Here is an 18,668-nt window from a genome sequence, read left to right as displayed (position 1 = left end):
GGTCTAACGTCTCTAGATTTTGGAACCGATCTTTTAAAAATGCGGGCGTGGGGTGGGGAGGGCACCTCTTTGGCTAGAACAGAGGTGGGTGATGGGCAGGCGAGGCAGTCCGTGGAGGCCTGGACACCAGCTTGGACAGGTCGGAGCGGAGCCCACAGGGACCCGGGTGAGGACTGCTGAGCCGCAGGGCACAGTGGCAGGGCCGCAGCATGGAGCCGAGGCAGGGGTGTGCCCGTGAGGGATCGCGGCGGCCGGGCTGGTGAGAGCAAGTCTGCACGATGCACGGGGCCGTGCCAACCTCAGACACGAAGGCCCTGCCCTGAGCCGGAAAGCCGGCCCCGAGGGAGCCCCAGCCTCCTCGGACGTCTGCACCGGGAGGCGCTTCAGCTCATGGAACTCAAGGCTCCCTTTGCTTCACCTGTTTTACCTTAAATACTTAAAAACAGCTCAGATGTACAAAGTTACATTTTTGTCCATCACGACCGGCCCACTTCCATTCCTATTCCTCTGTGTCCTCCGGGCTGGCTGGGCAGGCAGCAGCGGGGCCCGGGGTCCTGAAGCCTGAGAGCTCGGCCCTGGCTCCTGACGCTTGGAGGCGGCCAGGCCCCCGGGCGCCACCTGTGACCCAGCTCCACCAGCGCTGACATTTAAACAAGGGTGGCCTGGAGCCAGAAGCCATTTTGTTTTCCCAGATCAACTTTACTACAGTCTCATCGATAAACTCTTAATTCAGACTACTTCATAGATTTGGAGCGGGTACAGGAAAGAGAAGGTTTCCCTGGTGGCTCAGACGGTAAAAAGTCTGCCTGCAGTGCGGGAGACCCGGGTTTGATCCCTGGGTCGGGAAGATCCTCTGGAGGAGGAAGTGGCAACCCACTCCAGTATTCCTGCCTGGAGAATCCCATGGACAGAGGAGCCTGGTGGGCTACAGTCGATGGGGTCACAAAGAGTCAGACACGACTAAGTGACTTCACTTCATTTCGCAGGAAAGAGAAAGCAAATACAGCCCCCCGCCTTCTTTTCCAGAGGGGAGCAAGAGAGCGGGTGCAAAACGGGAGGCAGCCCTAAGGGTCCACGCAGAGCAGAGCCGCGGAGTTCCTTCCACTTCTGCACAAAGGAGCCAGGGCTCTCCCCAGGCTGGGCTGAAACCTGCCCGTCAAGGACAGGGCCCCCCACAAACGGACCCCCTCTCGTGAGGGGGTGAGGCGCTCCGCACTGCACACGGAGGCGGAAGTTGCTCCCCCTTGAAGCTGGGCTATGTTCACCTCCCCGAGTCGCTCTGACCCACACAAAGGGAAGAGGCCAGCTTGCCCCGGGCCCAGGCCAGGCCCTGCGGGGCACCGGCAGCCACGGCGGCCTCTGTCCTGCGTTCCCGGGCCTGGGCGGGTCACGGGACGCGGGGGCCAGCAGACGGCGGATTGAAGCCCCAGCTGCGGGGCCGCGTCGGCAGCCAGAGGCTGAGGCCCGGCTCTACCTGCCCCCTGACCTTTGGGCTCCACCGTGAACAAGTCGGGCACAAGCTCCCTCCCGGAGCCGTCACCCCTCAGCCGGGCGTGTCTGACTCCACACCAACGGTCTCTGGGAGGTGACCAAATATGTCTCCGAGACCGTCTTAAAAGCTGCAGCCGCAGCATGTGGGACGTGGCGAGCGGAGGGCAGCGCCCGGGCGTCCTCTCCACCTTTCTGACATGAAGTGAGGAGCGGGCGGTGCTGGAGGTGGGGACCGGGCTGGTCACGAGCCCACAGAACTGGCTCCCATCTAACCGCACCCAGCAGGGGCGGTTCTTACAGATGGGATCGCTGCAGACTAGAGGAGCAGGCCACACGCCTGGCGCCGAGCGGGCAGGGAGAGCTGGTGAGAATCGCCTGGACCACAGCCTGGTCCAGTTCACGGTCACGGCTCCCCAGGCTTGAGGCGGCCTCTCCTCCAGGCACGCAGCACCAACCGCTGGTTCTGCACAGAACAAAACCCGGCTGCCCAGGGGAGAATCCTTCGGGCAGAGCCTCCTCCGCTTTAGTCTGAAAGACGGGAACCGAAATCCTACCTGCTTGCTGGTGATTAAACAGGGGACGCTACCTTTTGATACAGAAGTACATCCGCCAAGGAAAGATCTTGTTAAAAATGAAACATGACACCAACAAAGACAAAACAGGAACACGGCATTTAGGAAACACGACATCACCCTCATGGGTCCAGCCTGGGCTCCGCCATATAAACAGGCCGTGTAGAGCTTGGAGGGAGTCTGCAGGGAAGCCATTCGTGAGCTGGACAGCTCTGATGCCAAAACGCATGTCGAGTGTGCAGGTAAGGGAGGGGGGCGGTGCCAGACCCTGCTGACCGCGGGCGGGCGGGCGGGGAGAGGGACAGCGGGTGCAGGCCGGCCCCGGCTATGGGACCCTGTGTCCCACCACCGTCTCAGCCCCTCTGCTTTCCCTGCTCGGTCACGGCCAGTAAAAAGGCCCCGGCCAGGCCGAATGGGGTGCTCTGTGCTGGTCACTCCCTCCCACAGAATCCGCTGGCCTTCCGACCTCATGGCAGACGCCCATCTGCACTGGGATTCATCACTACCTGAGGCATCCTGGAGCCGGGGACTTGGGGCTAGGCCGCCCCTTACTGCTCCCAGGGGCAAAGAAGGAACTATGCTAAGGGTTTCGTCCACTGACATTTATCGGGCTCCCCCAGGAGCCGTGTGGGAAGCTGGAGCTGGGGCTGAGACCAGCAGCTGGCCCGACGCCTGCCCTCCCAGGAGACCAGACCACCCGCCATGCCGGGGCCTTCCTGGTGCGGGCATGTTTCCAGAGCCCGGGAGGGTGAGGAGAAGGGTTGGTGGAAAACGGGAGGACGTGCGGGGCACCCGGGGCTCGCCCAGGACCCACACTCGCTCATCCGAGGAGTGTGCTGGCGTGGGTGTCGGCGGGTCTGGGGGCGTTAGGCACCCTCAGGTTCACAGAGGTGGTGGTGGGCGGGTGTGTGAGGGGAGAAGGGGTCAAGCTGAACACTTGGGGGACACTCCTCTCTGAGCCCTGGGGTGGGGCCCTCTTCCACCAAACCCGGGCCGAGCCGGCCCCCGTGGACCTGCAGGCCTGGGGAGGCCCTGTTCGCTGCACTGCCTCACACTGCTTCCAGCAGGGATGCCCCCAAAGAGCCCCCGCTTCAGCCCCCACCCTCCTCCTCCCACCAAGATCCATGGGGAAGCGTGAGCTGGTGCAGCTCTGGGTGGGTCCAGAGGGAACCAGGCTTGGGGTGGCCAGCCTGCTGACGAGAGCTGGACCACAGGCTGGGGTGTGAGCTGTGGGGTCGGGGGGTGGGGGGTAGGGGAGCAGGCAGAGAGCGAAGGGGCCCTGCCCAGCGCTGAGACAAGAGGTGTAGACGGGCCCCCGGCTGCTCACGAACAGCCACTCCTGCTCTTCAGCCTCTGAAGGAAACGGCGAGGTTAAGTGTGACGGGACCATTGGCATGCAAGAGGGAAAGGCTGCCGTGCACGGACTTACCTATAAAATATATTATTTATCTGTTTTCTGATGTAAGCTCTTAAGCCTAAGAATTTTCCATAGATTCTGTGAAGGGTAGTTTTGAGAAAATCTCTCTCGCGAGGATCTTCACTGTCAAAGAGCTCTAAAAGCTTCAAGGAGAAAAAGACACTCAGTGACACGGTAATTCTCTCTGGGTAGATTACGCAATTTGTAGCTTCAGCTAATCTGGGCCTTACCTGCAATACAAACTTCTGATCAATATATTTCTTGGCTATATTAGGTTGGAAATCTGCAGACTCTAAAAATCTTAAGAAAAACTCATAAACAAGCTAGGAGGAAAAAAAAACACAGTGAGTCAAATAACATGGTATTGCATTAAACGGAGATTTCAAAATATACCATGAGTTGAATCTCTGTCTGCAAATACTAACCTTAAAAAAAACCCACAGGCACGTATCTAAAGAATCCATATCAAAGCACATGGCTTAATTATACTAAGGATGGTAATTGCTTTACTTACAAGAACCACGGACTATAGCCTTCCGCGGCATCTACACAGTGACTCCCATGCCTGCTGTTGCCCCCGCCTGGAGCCCACAGAAGCCAGAAGCCGGGCTGGGACCAGCCTCCAGGTGGGATCTGCAGGTCCTGTCGCCCCAGGGTCCTGGCGGAAGGCCGGGTGCACAGGGAGTGGGACCGCTGGCTGAACGGGCCGCCAGCCGTCACGGCCACACGGCACTGAGGCGGGGGCTCTGTCTGCCTCTGACCCTTCCTGTCGGCTCCCCACCGAGCTGCTTCCCAGGGTGTCCAGCTCCCCGACTGCCCTCCTTCAGCCGACCCAGACCTCCCGATCTAGCTCGTGGGGCAGGTGCCCTGCCCAATCCACACCTCCTTCTTCACAAATGTGTCAGAAAAAAAAGCATCCGTCAAGCAGGTGGGCCCCAGGACGCACCGCAGGCCAACAGTAAGTCTGAGGACGAAGCCTGAGACATGTCTGCCTAAGACCCGCGACCTCAGCTCAACGGTCACTTCCACTGAGAATATACGGACAGTCCTGTAGCTTTGTCGTTTGCGTAACGTGCCCAGACAAATAAAACCTGTTCCTGCTCTCTCTTCTGCCACAACACTTCCTCGGGTGTGCAGGTCTGCAGGGCCATGACCCTGAAACTCGGAGGCTCCCCCACCCCGGGACCAGCCGGGCGCGGGCTCTGGTCCTGGAGGAAACGCCGCACCCACCCCTTGGCTTGAGGCGCCCGCGACCCCGTACCTGCAGGTGAGGCCAGGCCGCTTCTAACGTTGGCTCGTCTTCCTCTGGGTCAAATTCTGCTCCCGTGGGGTTGGAGGAAGGTGGTAACGTTCGAAACATGTTAACTGCAAACTAAAATCCACATATTTTATAATTACAACCAGGATAGTAAAACGATGTCCAGAGAATGTCTACAACAATCTTAAGACATTCTAATGGCAGCTGCCTCCCGTGGTGATCTGGTTCGTCTTAGCTTCAATGTGCAGAAGCGGCGTGGGTCTCCAGAGCCTGGGTCAACGCCGCAGCCAGACCCGAGGCCGAGACAGCCTGACACCGAGGTGCCTCCCTGACTTCTGGACAACCAGCACTGGTAGACGTCGCCCAGCAGGGACGACACCTCTTTTGGAACACGGAGAGCGTTCCGAGCGCTAGTGAGGAAAGCTGAGATCACAAAGCTAACCGTGAAGATCAAAGAGCTACAAACGGGGAGGACGCGGCAGAGGCCGTGTTGCCCTGGACGCGGTGTGCACCTTCTGGAGCCCTCCGCAGGGACGTCCAGGGACAAGAGAGGCCACAGTGCGACACGGTGGTCTCCGCGTGGGCGGCCAGAGGAGCCTTTCCAGAGAAAGGGCTGCAGTGTTGGCAAGCAGAGGAGGCGTCACATCGTAGGACAGCCCGGCCCGCGTGTCCAGGGCTGGGCCAGGCCGGGCTGGGCCGCACAGACGCAAGAGTCTTCTGGGGTCCAGGCGATCCCCCCGCGTGACTCTCTGCCCTCTGCCCTGCTCCCCACCTGAACTGTCCGTCACCACGCTCCCCCAGTCCAGGCTCTGATTAACCTCAACTTCATAAACATCAGTGGGCTTTACAACAGATGTTTTCTATACAAAATCTAGACTTCTTGGGCACATAGGGGCCCTCATGGTTAATAAGGATAAGGCACAACATATACTGACAGATTCCTGACATAAATAAAAGTTTAGTTTTTCTCTATCACCAATTCATAACCTATTTTTCTTTTATAGTCAGTTTATTTCTAGAAAATTTCTGTTTTGTTTGGCTGCGTTGGGTCTTGGTGGTGGCGCTCAGGATCTTCTCTTGGGGTGCACGGACTCTCTAGTTGCGGGGCACAGGCTCAGCGGTTGCGGTACTTGCCCTTCAGGTGCTCCAGGGCACGTGGGACCACAGTTCCCCAACCAGGGACTGAACTCACGTGCCTGGCATTGCAAGGCGTATTCCTAACCACCGGCCCACAAGGGAAGTCCCCTCATAGTTATCTGTTTAAATGTGACCTCACCAAATCTTTGAGCCAACCCACGCCAGTTAACAGAGCTCGACTCTAGGGATCAAAAGAAGCCCTCTGTCCCTGCAGCCCAGATACACAGAATCAAAACCCCCCAACCTACAAGGCAGAACCCCACTCCACAACAACAGTGAGGGTCTCTGCAGAGAGCTCAGAGCAAACCTGGCTTGTCAGAGAACAGCCTTGCAGGGACCAAGCGAAAACTCCGAGAACAGCCTTGCAGGGACCAAGCGAAAACTCCGAGAACAGCCTTGCAGGGACCAGGCGAAAACTCCGTGGCGCCTTTTTTGGTTCGTCCTGTCTTTCTGTATCAGTGTTTTCCATGAAGAGACACACTCACTCCCCACATCATGGGCTCCAGAAGCCCCAGCACCAAAAGTCTGCTCTCCAAGCCGTGTGAGAGGTGCTCACACAGGTGGTCCAGGATCAGGAGGAACAAAGAATGGCTGGAACAAGGAACCAAAAGCCAGAAACAACTAAAAAAATTTACTAAAAATATGAGCAACGCTCTTCTTGTGGCTCAGCTGCTAAAGAATCTGCCTGCAGGGATTTCTCTGGTGGTCCAGTGGCTAAGTCTCTGTGCTCCCAATGCAGGGGGCCCCGGTTTGATCCCTGGCCAGGGAACTAGATCCACATACTGCAACTAAGACCCAGCTCAGCCAAATAAAAATAATTATTAAAAAAAAAAAAAAAAAATCTGCCTGCATTGTGGGGGACCTGGGTTTGATCTCTGGGCTGGGAAGATCCCCTGGAGAAGGGAAAGGCAACCCACCCCAGTATCGTGGCCTGGAGAATTCCAAGAATCGCAAAGACACGCCTGTGTAGTGCCCGGGGTCGTGAAGAGTCGGACCTGACGGAGCGACTTTCACTCTCACTTTCCTAAGATAAAAGTAAAAAGGGGCGGTGCTCCGGAGCCTGTGGACGGGCTGTGCGCACAGGACCCAGCAGAGGCCTCCCAAACAACAGGTGACCGCACAGCAGACGCTGGGACAGGCGTGGCCAGGTCGAAGGGGCAAGTCTTCCTCCGCTGGCCCCCAGGTCCCCGGGATAGAGCGAGGGGACGCAAGGCGCCCGCCCACTGAGAGGCGCAGCCCGGCCCCTCTGGGCCTGCGGGGTGGGGCGGGGGCAGCAGAACCAGCCCGGTCGCCACCGCCCGCCGCCCCTCCTCCTGGGCTTCTGGGTGCGAGAGGACAGGGTCAGAGCGGAGCTGGGGACTGCCGTGGGGTGTGGCATTCCCGGGCCGGGCTTCCCAATCCTCTCCCTGAAAGTCACTGGCTGGGGGGCTCCCAGAGATTGGGGCTGGGAGCCCTGGATCTGGCGGGGAGGTGTCTGTGAACACACTCCGCCCTCCTCTCTGGGAGACTTGCTGGTGGGCCTGTGATGTTGGGGTGCAGGGCACCTAGAGGGGAGCGCACGGGCCACAGAGGTCAAAGGGGAGAGAGGAGTGGTCAGCTCGCCTGGATAGGGGCTGGAGGCTGGGACACACGGGCAGATAGCCGCCCCTGAGAGGGGGTCTCTGGGGAAGCCCAAACACTCCCCAGAGCACAGACGCCCCCGGGATGGGTGGTGACCTGGGCAGGGGCCAGGCCGCAGGACGGCAGGCTCAGGCCCCGCTCAGGGGATAGGCGGGGATGGTGAGGTTCTGAGCCGGGGGTTGAGTGTTAAACTAGGTGCGATAGCCGTAACCAGAGGAGCAGGAAAGGGAGATAATGACAGATTGTGGTTAAGGCAATGGCTGAAAAAAATAAAGCATACCCGGGTGACAGCTTAGAGTACCCATCATTCAATCAAACAGTGATCTGACTGTCACTGTGACGGCATTTAGTCCCTGTGGTCACACCTAGATCAGCTGACTTCAAGGAAAGATTACCCTTGAGAATGTGGGTGGGCCTCATCCAAGCAGTTGAGAAGTCTTCTAAGAGCAAAACCGGCTTCCCCGAGGAAGAAGCAAGTCCACTGTGCAGAGAGGCGGCAGTGCCCACCCCACGGGGTTCAGATCTGCCCCGTCTGACTCCACGTGTCCTAAGACAGAGCCTCAGAAATCCACCCACCCATCCATGCACCCATCCGCTCCTCTCCGTCTTTCTCTGCTCTATCTTATTGGTTCTGCTTCTCTGGAAGGACTCTGACTGATCCATCCTGGGGGCCTGCAAGGGGCCACAGACCAAGTTGCTTTGAACACAAAGTCCCCTTTTCAGTGTCCTGTGAGACTGACCATCTTTGGTCCAGGAAGTTTTATCACTGGCCAGCTCCAATGGATAGAAAATTACTTGTTTCATGCCACAACAACAAAACCCTCACACTCATTTCTACCCTCCTTTCCTACCACATTTCATTGAGCTAATTTAATGCTCTAGAAAAAGCTAAAGACATTAAAAACTAAAACACAGATAAAAGAGAAGAAAGCAAAAAAAAAAAAAAAAAAAAAACAGGCCACCTCGAGCTATCCTTGGGTTTCCAACCCACCAACATTTCTTAGCCCAACAGCTTCAGGGGTCAAATGAGTTGAGCGCCATGGTCTGTCATCCAGGTGCTGTCTAGAGGCGTGGAGTTTAGCCTCAGCACTACAGAAGGCGATCATTGCCAGCATCACACCATGGAGATCAGCAGGAACCCATTTCTGCCGTAGGTCTAGAAGCCTTCGTGCGGACCACGCAGACCTCCCCACAGCCTCTCCGCGTGCACTGCGATCCGGGCACACACAGCTGGAATCGGGTCTTGGACAGAAAGGGGCAGCGTGGCCTCAGGGGGCGGCCTCGCTGGGCCATCTTCTCACTCAAGACCAGGGCCTGAGACTCAACAGCCTACTCAAGCCTTGGTTTTCTTGCCTGCGGAAAGACAGTAAACCCCTGCTTTGCACGGGGCATGTGACAACAGATGTCGTGATGTGCGCAGGCGTGCACAGCCCCCGCACACGGCATGGACTGACCGTGCAGTAGGAAGCACCTACTTTGACAGCTCTCCGACACTTCTACTTTCAGTATTTAAAGGACCCTGAAGGTGCTCTTCTCCCAGTTGCTAAATTTACTGAGTAAACACAAACCAAAATGGCTCAAGAAGCGAGTTTATGGAAAAGTCTCACCATTTAGCAGTAACATGCAGTCTTTCTGTACCTGTCATATTCACCGCCAGTGGGTGAAGTAATAAAATATTCATGCTGTGAGCCACCTGCGGTACAGTAGACAATATAAAGGTTTAAGATAGGAAGGGATACACTCCAAAAAGGAACGCTGATAATCTAATTTCAGAGACAAGGAAAGAGAGGTTGCTTATTCAGTTCTCTGTTTAAAACCACAAGGGTTCTCTATCGCTACTGATTCTGTTTTATTCATGTCAGTAGGATTTATAAAGGTGAGTCCACCAGAGGCCAAATTACAGCCCTTCCTCCTGTAATAGGAAGGTCAGGCTCTGAGGGTCATGTTGCGAAGAGATACATTTTGGGGGTAGGGAGGAATGGAGGCCTTCCACGTTATATTTTAAACAGAAAGCTGTTATTTGACTGCAAATTATATAACTGGGAAAACCAACAGAGGCAATAGCCAGACCCTCACAGTTGGACCACCCATATGAAAACCAAAAATACACACCTCACAGCAACAGCCTCTTCACCACCGACAGGTAATGAGGAAACATGATTAACAGGTGGACCCCAGGGCATGTGGCCACAAAAATGACCAAGGGCCTGGGAACTCACAAGCCAGTTACAAGGCCTCAGAGCATGAAAACCCTAGGAAAGGCACTGAAGAATACCCGAATGAACAAGGGCCCTTCCCTTCTCCAGTGTGACATGACATCGTATCACAAAGATGTAACTTTTCCACAAAGCAACTCATACTTTGAAAGCAATCTTAGTAACTCGAATTGACTTCTTAGGTGGATAATAAAAATCCTAGTGGCAATCTTAAAGAGAAAAACCGTCCCCTGCCTCACTTGTAAAATGAGATCATCTGGTTTCACAGCAGAATTCAGCGGTCATCCTGGGGAACGTCTGCTTGACTTTGACCCTCCAGCGCCTGCCGCAGCGCCTGGCACCTGGTGGGGCCTCAAAAACCTGCTGAGAGCAAGTGGGTCCTTTGGGAAAAGCACCGACCAGTCACCTTACTAACTGCAACACCAAGTTAATTACTGGAAACTGAAAACTTCCCAATTAAACCTTAGCTCTCCACTGCAGTGGCATTTCATCAGGGGAACCTCTCCTGACCCGGGCCCTGAGTTCAAGCTCTTCCATCATCCTTCCCCTCTCTTCACAGTCTGTGTCTCAAATATAACTGCATGGTCGGGTAATTCCTGATCTAATGTCTTTCCTCCTGTGCTGTTTTCCAGGGCCCATCGCTTCACGTTGCACAGAATGAGCACTCTATTAACATGGGAGGGGAGGGAAGTGAAGTTGGGTCCCCTCCTCCAGGAATCGACATCACCACTTCCTCTAAGCGAGAGCTGCTTTCAAAGGATGCAGCTTTACCTCCGAATAGACACCCGAGTGAAGGAACCACAAGCTGAGCTCTTACTGTGAACAGCTGGCTATTCTTACAATCAAATATGTTCCTAATCAAAGTTAAAGCCATGGAAATAAATACCTACAAATCTTTGTAGAATACTTAAATAAAGGAAATTTTCTCTCACGTTTTCAAACAACATACATTTAAATTTTATGACTATTTCACTATTAAGGGTATAATAGCATCTTCTTCAAATGAAAATATGTCATTTATAGTTATGCATATAAATTTATTCTTTAGTTTTTATTTTTTGAATTTCAGAACAGAACATTTACTTACAAAAGATAACACTAATCTGCAATACTTATAGTTCAGTTGGTGCTATTTAAAGATAACACTGCAATTGGAAGCTTCTCCTAAGCTGTTTACTCTGGACCTAGGTGACTTTTACATAGCTTCTGAATGATGTATTCCCCAATATCTTGCTATGAAAAGCCTCAACGATAAACAGCTAAATTTCATAGTGAAGAACCATATAGCTACCAAATAAATTTTACCATTAACATCCTTATACTTTACATATACTGATCTTTTTTTGCAATAAATTGTGAGAAAGTTTAGGAATGCTTTGGAATGGCAAAACTATGTATTCTGCATTCAATATGAGAGAAATGAATGGAAAAGGGAAGCTTCAGAGCTAAAGCACTTATCTCCTGGTCATGTATGCATAACCAACCATCTTCTTGCTACGTGCCATCTCCACTGACTAGATGTACACAGTCACACAATTATAAATTATGCACATAACCTTTAATTAGTTCATTTTTTAGAATCACTGCTGGACCACCTGTGTGGATGGAGTTACATACTGACTGAGTATCTATTATAAATGAAGCAGAGACTTACACTTCCTGACAAGACTGAGTAACAGAAATGGGATTTGCTATACTTCCTGAAACAACCCAAAAAACTAAGCTAAAACATATGGAATAACGGTTTGCAAGGCATGGATTTCAGGCAGTGAAAGATAGAGATTCCTGAGAGATGGGAAACAAACGCCCAGCTTTCTCCTTCAACAGAATCCCCAGGGTGCAGCACGGGCAGAAAGAACCCAGGTGATGCTCAGCAGACACGGGTGTTAGAATCTGCAGGGCACCAGAGTCCCAGAGAGGACAGAGTTGCACAGAGACAACTCCAGAGACTGCAGAGGTCTCCTTAAACTGTTCAGCAGAGGACTGACCAGTACATCTGTGTCAGAACTATTGGAGCCTGCAAAAAGAACACCTGAAAAGACCAGGGACCCAGTACTCACCCAGGGCCAACAGCAGTGCCTGTTCCCACCAACCAGACTGGAAGAGTTCATTAACTCATGGAGTACTGGGCTCATAACCAGAGGGGCCTTATCTCAGCAGAGGGGATAATCAGCCACAGAGTGACTATGACCACAGTCCTTCCTTGTTGTTGTTCAGTCGCTCAGCCGTGTCTCTTTGTGACCCCGTGGACTGCAGCACTCCAGGCTACCCTGTCCTTCACCATCTCTCGGAGTTTGCTCAAATTCCTGCCCACTGAGTTGGTGATGCCATCCAACCATCTCATCCTCTGGTGCCCCCTTCTCCTTTTGCCTTCAGTCTTTCCCAGCATCAGGGTCTTTTCCAATGAGTCAACTCATTAGTCCTTCCTAACACCTCTTAAAGGCAAGAATCAAAAGGATCAAACTGTTTGCAAGTAACTTAACTGCATCCAAAGCAAAGCTCCAGAACATTAGAAGAAATAAGTAAGTATGCGATATTCATCAAGACAAAATCCACATGGTCAGGCATCCGATAAAAATTAATTACCAGACACATAAAGCAGCATGAAAAATATAATCTATAACAAGAAGGAAAACCAATCAATTGAACTGACCTGGGACTGATGCAATGGTAGAATCAACAGATAAGGCTAAAACAACATTCTATGTTTATAAAGTTAGGTGAAGACATGAAGATATAGAAAAGACATAAACTATATGAAATGAAGATGACAATGTGAGATGAAAAATTTACTGGATGGGAATTAACAAAAAAGCTGAGATGCTGCAGAAAATTACTGAACTTGAAGACAACAAAGAGAATCACCAAATGAAACACATGGAAAAAAACACATTTTCTCTAAAGAGAAAAAGAGCACCTCTGAGCTGTGGGAGAACCCTCAGAGGCCTCAGACACACGTTACTGGAGTCTCTAAAGGATTATGGTGCAGGGGACAGAAAAAAGTGTTTGCAGTGACAAGGGCCAAATACTTTCCCAAATTTGATAAAAATTATAAATGAACTCCAAAAACAAGAAAAAGAAGAAAACTACACCAAGGCACATTGTAATCAAGGTGCCTGATTAAAAAGAATAAAAGAAAAAGATCCTAAAAGGCAGCCAGAGGATAAAAAGGCACACGAGGTTCAAAGGAACAGAGACAGGAAAGGCAGCAGACTTCTCATGACAAACAATGCAAGCAAGAAGAGAGTGGGGCAAAACTTTCAAAGGCTTAAACTCTGACCTGCGGCTCTACACCCACCAGAGGTATTGTGGGTTCAGCTCCAGAGCACTGCAATAAAGTCAATGTCAAAATAAAGCTAGTCACACAAAGTTGTTGGTTTCCCAGTGCCTATAAAAGTTATATTGAAACCGTATTTTAGTATATTAAGTGTACAACAGCCTTATGTCTAAAAACGCTAACCATTATCTGAGCCTTCAGAGAGTCATCATCTTTTTGCTGTTGGAGGGTTTGAAGTATTTTGAGAATTACCAAAATGTGACACAGAGACACAGTGAGCAAAATGGTTGGAGAGACGGTGCCGACAGAATTGCCTGTCACGGGACTGCCGCCAACCTCAATCTGTCAAAGCACAGTACGTACAAACTGTAACAAAATGAAGCACAATAAAATGAGGTATGCCTGCATATCCTTCAAAATCAAAGGCAAGAGAATGACTTTTTCAGGCAAATAAATGCTAGAAGAATTGATCATTGGTAGACCTCAGTGGTGGGCTTTCCTGATGGCTCAGCTGGTAAAGAATCCACCTGCCAAGCAGAAGGCTGCGGTTCGATTCCCGGGTTGGAAAGATCCCCTGGAGGAGGGCATGGCAACCCACTCCAGTACTCTTGTCTGGAGAATCCTGATGAACAGAGGATCCTGGCGGGCTACCGTCCGTGGAGTCGCAAAGAATCAGACACAACTGAATGACTACCCATAGCACAGCACAGATTTCAGAGGTAAAGAATCCACCTGCCAAGCAGGAGATGTGGGTTCGATCCCTGGGTTGGGAAGATCCCCTGGAGAAGGAAAAGGCAACCCACTCCAGTATTCTTGCCTGGGAAATCCCATGGACAGAGGAGCCTGGTGGGCTACAGTCCCTATGGGGTTGCAAAGAGTCAGATACAACTTAGCGACTAAACAACAACAACAGACGTCTACTACAAGAGAAATTTAAGAAAGTCCTTTAAGCAGAAGAAAACTGGTATCAGATGGATACTGGAATGATGAATACTGAAAATGGTAACTATCTGGTTAACTATAAGACGGTTTAACAATTATTTAAATCTCTTTAAAAATAGAACTGTTTCCTAAAAATAATATACTGTGGGGTTTATAACATACGGAGAAGATGTATGGCAACAAGAGCAGAAAGACGGGAGAAGAAATGGAAGGCTGCTGCTGTAAACACATAGTCACTTAAAGACTAACTGTGACAAGTTAAAGATGCCTTCTAGAAAAGCTAAATACATGAGGTCAAACAATAGTCATAGTTTAGGACTTCCCTGGTGGTGCAGTGGATAAGACTCTGCCTGCCAATGCAGAGGACATGGGTTTGACCCCTGGTCCAGAAAGATTCCACGTGCTGTGGAGCAACTAAGTGCATGAACCACAACTACTCGTCCATGCTCTGGAGCCCATGAGCCGCAACTACCACATCCTGAATGTTGGGGCCTGAATATTGCAACTGTTGAAGCCCATGCCTAGAGCATGACCTCCATAAGAGAAGCCCCCACAACGAGAAGCCCGTGCAAGTAGCCCCTACTTGCTGCAGCTAGAGAAAGCTCTCACAAAGCAACGAAGACCCAGCACAGCCAAAAATAAATCGCAAAAAAATTTTTTTTTACAAAAACAGTCATAGTTTAAAAGTCAACAAAAGAGATAGAGTGTAATCACAAAAAATATTCAATTGGTCAAAAAGAAAGCAGAAAAAGAGGAAAAGGGAACAAAACCCAGATAGAATAAATAGGGAAAAAATACAGCAAAATGGTAGATTTAAACCCAACAATATCAATACTCGCAATGAAAGTTAATGGTCTGACTACCCCAATCAAAAGGCAGAGATTGCTTGACTGAATAAAAGTATAAGACTCAACCATATACTGTCTAGGATAAGTCCACTTTAAATATAAAGATACAAATTGGTCAAAAGTAAAAGGAAAGAAAAAGATTTACCATGGTAAACCTAGTCAAGAGAGAGTTGGAGGGGATATACTAACACACAAAGTAGGTTTTGGAGAAAATAATATTACTAGTGATAAAAGAATCATTTTACAGTTATAAAGGACAATTTAATTAACAAATAATACTAATACTCATGCACTGAATAACATGAAGCACTTGATGCAACTGCAAGAAAGAGAAATAGAAAATAAAAAACTCCAATTACAATAGCACCAAAAAAAGAAATGCTTATGAGTTTAAAAAAATACAGGGGAATCTACATGCTTAAAATTACAAAGATGACCAAAATGGGGAGATATTCTGTGTTCATGGACTGAAAGGTTCAATATTGTTAAGATATAAATTCTCTCCAAATGTACGTATTCAATACAACTCTAATTAAAACCCTTGAAAGATATTTTGTAAATAAAGACAAGTTGATTCTAAAATTGACTTGGAGAGATAAAATAACTAGAAAAGCCAAACAATTTGAAAAAGGATAAAAAGGTTGGAGCATTCACATGACCTGATCTCAACATTTAATACAAAGTTAATGGACTTCCCTAGTGGCTCAGATGGTAAAGAATCTGCAATGCAGGAGATCTGGGTTTAATCCCTGGGTCGGGAAGATCCCCTGGAGAAGGGAGTGGCTACCCACTCCAGTGTTCTTGCCTGGAGCATTCCATGGACAGAGGAGTCTGGCAGGTTATAATCCATGGGGACACAAAGATTCGGACACAACTGAACGACTAACACTATCACTTTTCACAATCATGAAGATAGTATGGTATAGGTGAGCAGATCCCTAGATCAGTGGATGAGAATACAGGGTCCAGAAACAGACTCACAAGTACAGCCAATTTTTGAATGACCATATCAAAAAGGAGGAAAGGAATTCAATGGAGAATGGTTATTCTCTTCAACAAATACTTGGACATACATAGGCCAAAAAATGAACCTCAGAGAAAATGGATCATAGATTTAAATGTGAAAGTAGGAATGTTTAGGAGAAAATTTTTTGAGTTTGGGTGGGGCAAAGACTTCTTATACATGACACCAAAAGCACTATCTGTAAAAGAGACAAATCATAAATTAGACTTCATCTAAAATGAAAAACTCTGTAAAAGACACTGTTAACGTAAAAAGACAAGCCGCAAACTGAAAGAAAGGATTTACAAATCACGTATCTGGCAAAGCATTTGTATCCAGAATATGTAAAGAAGTCTCAAACTCAATAATAAGAAAACAACCCAATGAAAAAAAATGGGCCAATGATACAAACACACACTTTCCTAAGGAAGATATGCAAACAAACAGGAAAAAATGCTCAGCACCAGGGAACTGCAGCTTAAAATCAAAATAAGATAAAAGGACTGGAGATCCCATATGCTGACGAGGAGGTGGAGCAACTGGAACTACTACACGTGACTGGTGGGAGCACAAAAAAATGGCACATTTACCTTGGAAAACAGCTTGGCAGTTTCTTAGAAAGTTAAACAAATACTTAATGATATGACCCAGCAATCCCATGCCCATGTGCTCAAACATAACATCAGATGTGTTACGCTAAGTTAAAGGAGCTAGACTCAAAAGGCAACATACTGTCCAAGTCCATTTATATGACATTCTGGAAGAGGCCAATCGACAGAGCTGGGGGATAGATTAGTGGCCGCCAGAGGCAACGGATAAGGGGAAGGTCTGATTTCAAAGGAGTAGCGCGCAGTGCTTTTCTGGAGGGCAATAAAACTGTTCTCTATCCTGAGTGGTTACACGACTATACATATTGGTCAGATCTCAGAGAACTCTTCACTAAAAAGTTAATTTTGCCATATGGAAATTTAAAATTAATTTTAAAACGTTACAGAAAGATACTGACTGGGTTCTAAGTTCTCAAACCTTCTTGGTTCACAATGCCCTTAGCGTCTTCATAACTTCTTCACTGTGCTCCTAGATCAAAAGAATAGCTATCAATTTAGGAGCTTAAAAACTCCTGCTTTTGTGAGGTACAACTGACACGTGTAACTGTACATAACTGTACAATTTGATACATTTAACATCTGCATACACCCATGAAATGATCATGCAAGATGATAAATGTATCCATCATCTCCCAAAATTTCTTAGCAGTCTTTTGGGAAAAAAAGGTACATATAAGTTGGTTGGCTGGAGGTAGGGGTGGGTTTAGGTAGAACTGGGAAAGGGTGGAGTAAAGACAAAGATTAACTTTTTTTTTCTTTTTGTATTTATTTCACTTATTTAAAATAAGCACACATTTAAAAATAATTTTAAAACATCCAACCAAACAAAGGGTAATTCTCTCAAAACAAGAGCCAATCTCCAAGAAACGGCTCACTGATATTTAAGGTAAAACAGGTATTCTCTGGGTTTCAACAAGCACTTGTTGCTTTCACCTCCCTTAGCTCATCTAAGCGCTTCTTCACCCCTGTGTTACTGTGACTCTGGTAAAACAAAAGCAACTACGCACAAAGGGGGATGCACTGTTCACTGAAGGACTGATGCTGAAGCTGAAACTCCAACACTTTGGCCACCTGATGCGAAGAGCTGACTCATCTGAAAGACCCTGATGCTGGCAAAGATTGAGGGTAGGAGGGGAAGGGGACGACAGAGGAAGAGATGGTTGGATGGCATCACCGACTCAATGGACATGAGTTTGGGTAGGCTCCGGGGAGTTGGTGATGGACAGGGAGGCCTGGTGTGCTGCAGTCCATGGGGTCACAAAGAATTGGACACAACTGAGCAACTGAACTGAACTGGTGGTTTAAATCACCACCTTAAAGAAATCTGTGAACTACTGAAGCTTCATTTTTAATATACCACCTCCTTTCATTCAAAACGCCCTTTCCCCTCTCATTTGCAAACTATCTTTACCCTTACAACACATAAAACTTTCCAGAACACACTGTAAACATCAGATATAAAAACGGAAGGAGAGTATCTAACATCAGTCCTTAATTGGAGCACAAGACAATCACCAAGGGGATCTAGGCATGAAAGCTCCCGTAAGGACCAGGGAGAAAAACCCTCTGCTCTTATTAGAAAATGCTGACTTGAACCCCGAGCATAAAAGAAAACTTGCAAGGCACCATCTTGTCACTGACAAGCAGTACAGATTAAAATATGGTGATGAACTCATTTCCCCTGGAAACTCAACATGGATCCCGTAAAGACACCACACATCAGGAGGGTTTTTTTTTTTTTTTTTTTAAAGAAAAACATATTTACTGATTTTTGATGATGGCAAATGAGATACATGATCATATGAAATTTTTTAAAATTACAAAAATACAGTAAAAAGGGAAAATCCACATAAACACACCATGTAGAGGCAGCTACTATTAACAGTTGGCTCTACATTCCTCTAGAACACAGTCTGTCTCTGAGACAGTCAGGGCGGACCGCAGAAGGGCACCCCTGCATCTGATTCACTGACTTCTATGGAGTAATCCAGCCCCACAGAGGTGAGTGATTCCAGAGAGGTCTACCTTGATGTGAAGCACTTCTGAGCCAGCCACTCCACTCAACCGGTGACCAAAACAATTCCTTTTCGGACCTGCAGGCTACATTCATCTGTGACTAAGACTAGCCTCAGTGCCCTTGCCTTGGCAGGAAACTGTCGAGTGAGGGTTACTGAGCTCTGACCAGGACTTGCAAGGAATTTTAGAAGGCTTGCCGGGGCACTGCAAGCCGTTTTCTCCAGAGCTGACAGCCCCGGGGGTCGAGTTGTCACAGGCAACAC

At 49.1% G+C, this 18,668-nt stretch overlaps 1 protein-coding gene across 8 annotated transcripts in view; it reads right to left on the bottom strand.

Moving 5' to 3' along the window:
• PPP2R5C (protein phosphatase 2 regulatory subunit B'gamma) overlaps nucleotides 1-18,668 on the bottom strand; it is a 137,239-nt gene that overhangs the window by 30,091 nt on the left and 88,480 nt on the right. For all 8 annotated transcript variants that reach the window (XM_043489260.1, XM_043489262.1, XM_043489261.1 and 5 more), the window contains 3 exons: nucleotides 4,742-4,852; nucleotides 3,711-3,803; nucleotides 3,493-3,623 (listed from right to left, as the gene is read on the bottom strand). In XM_043489260.1, coding sequence (XP_043345195.1) covers nucleotides 3,493-3,623; nucleotides 3,711-3,803; nucleotides 4,742-4,852 — 335 coding nt within the window. The remainder of the gene's footprint in view (nucleotides 1-3,492; nucleotides 3,624-3,710; nucleotides 3,804-4,741; nucleotides 4,853-18,668) is intronic.

This window comes from Cervus canadensis, chromosome 17 (assembly GCF_019320065.1).
Source record: "Cervus canadensis isolate Bull #8, Minnesota chromosome 17, ASM1932006v1, whole genome shotgun sequence".
Classification (NCBI taxonomy): Eukaryota; Metazoa; Chordata; class Mammalia; order Artiodactyla; family Cervidae; genus Cervus; species Cervus canadensis.
The sequence above is the reverse complement of the archived record's forward strand: the minus strand, read 5'-3'. Positions and strand labels throughout refer to the sequence as shown.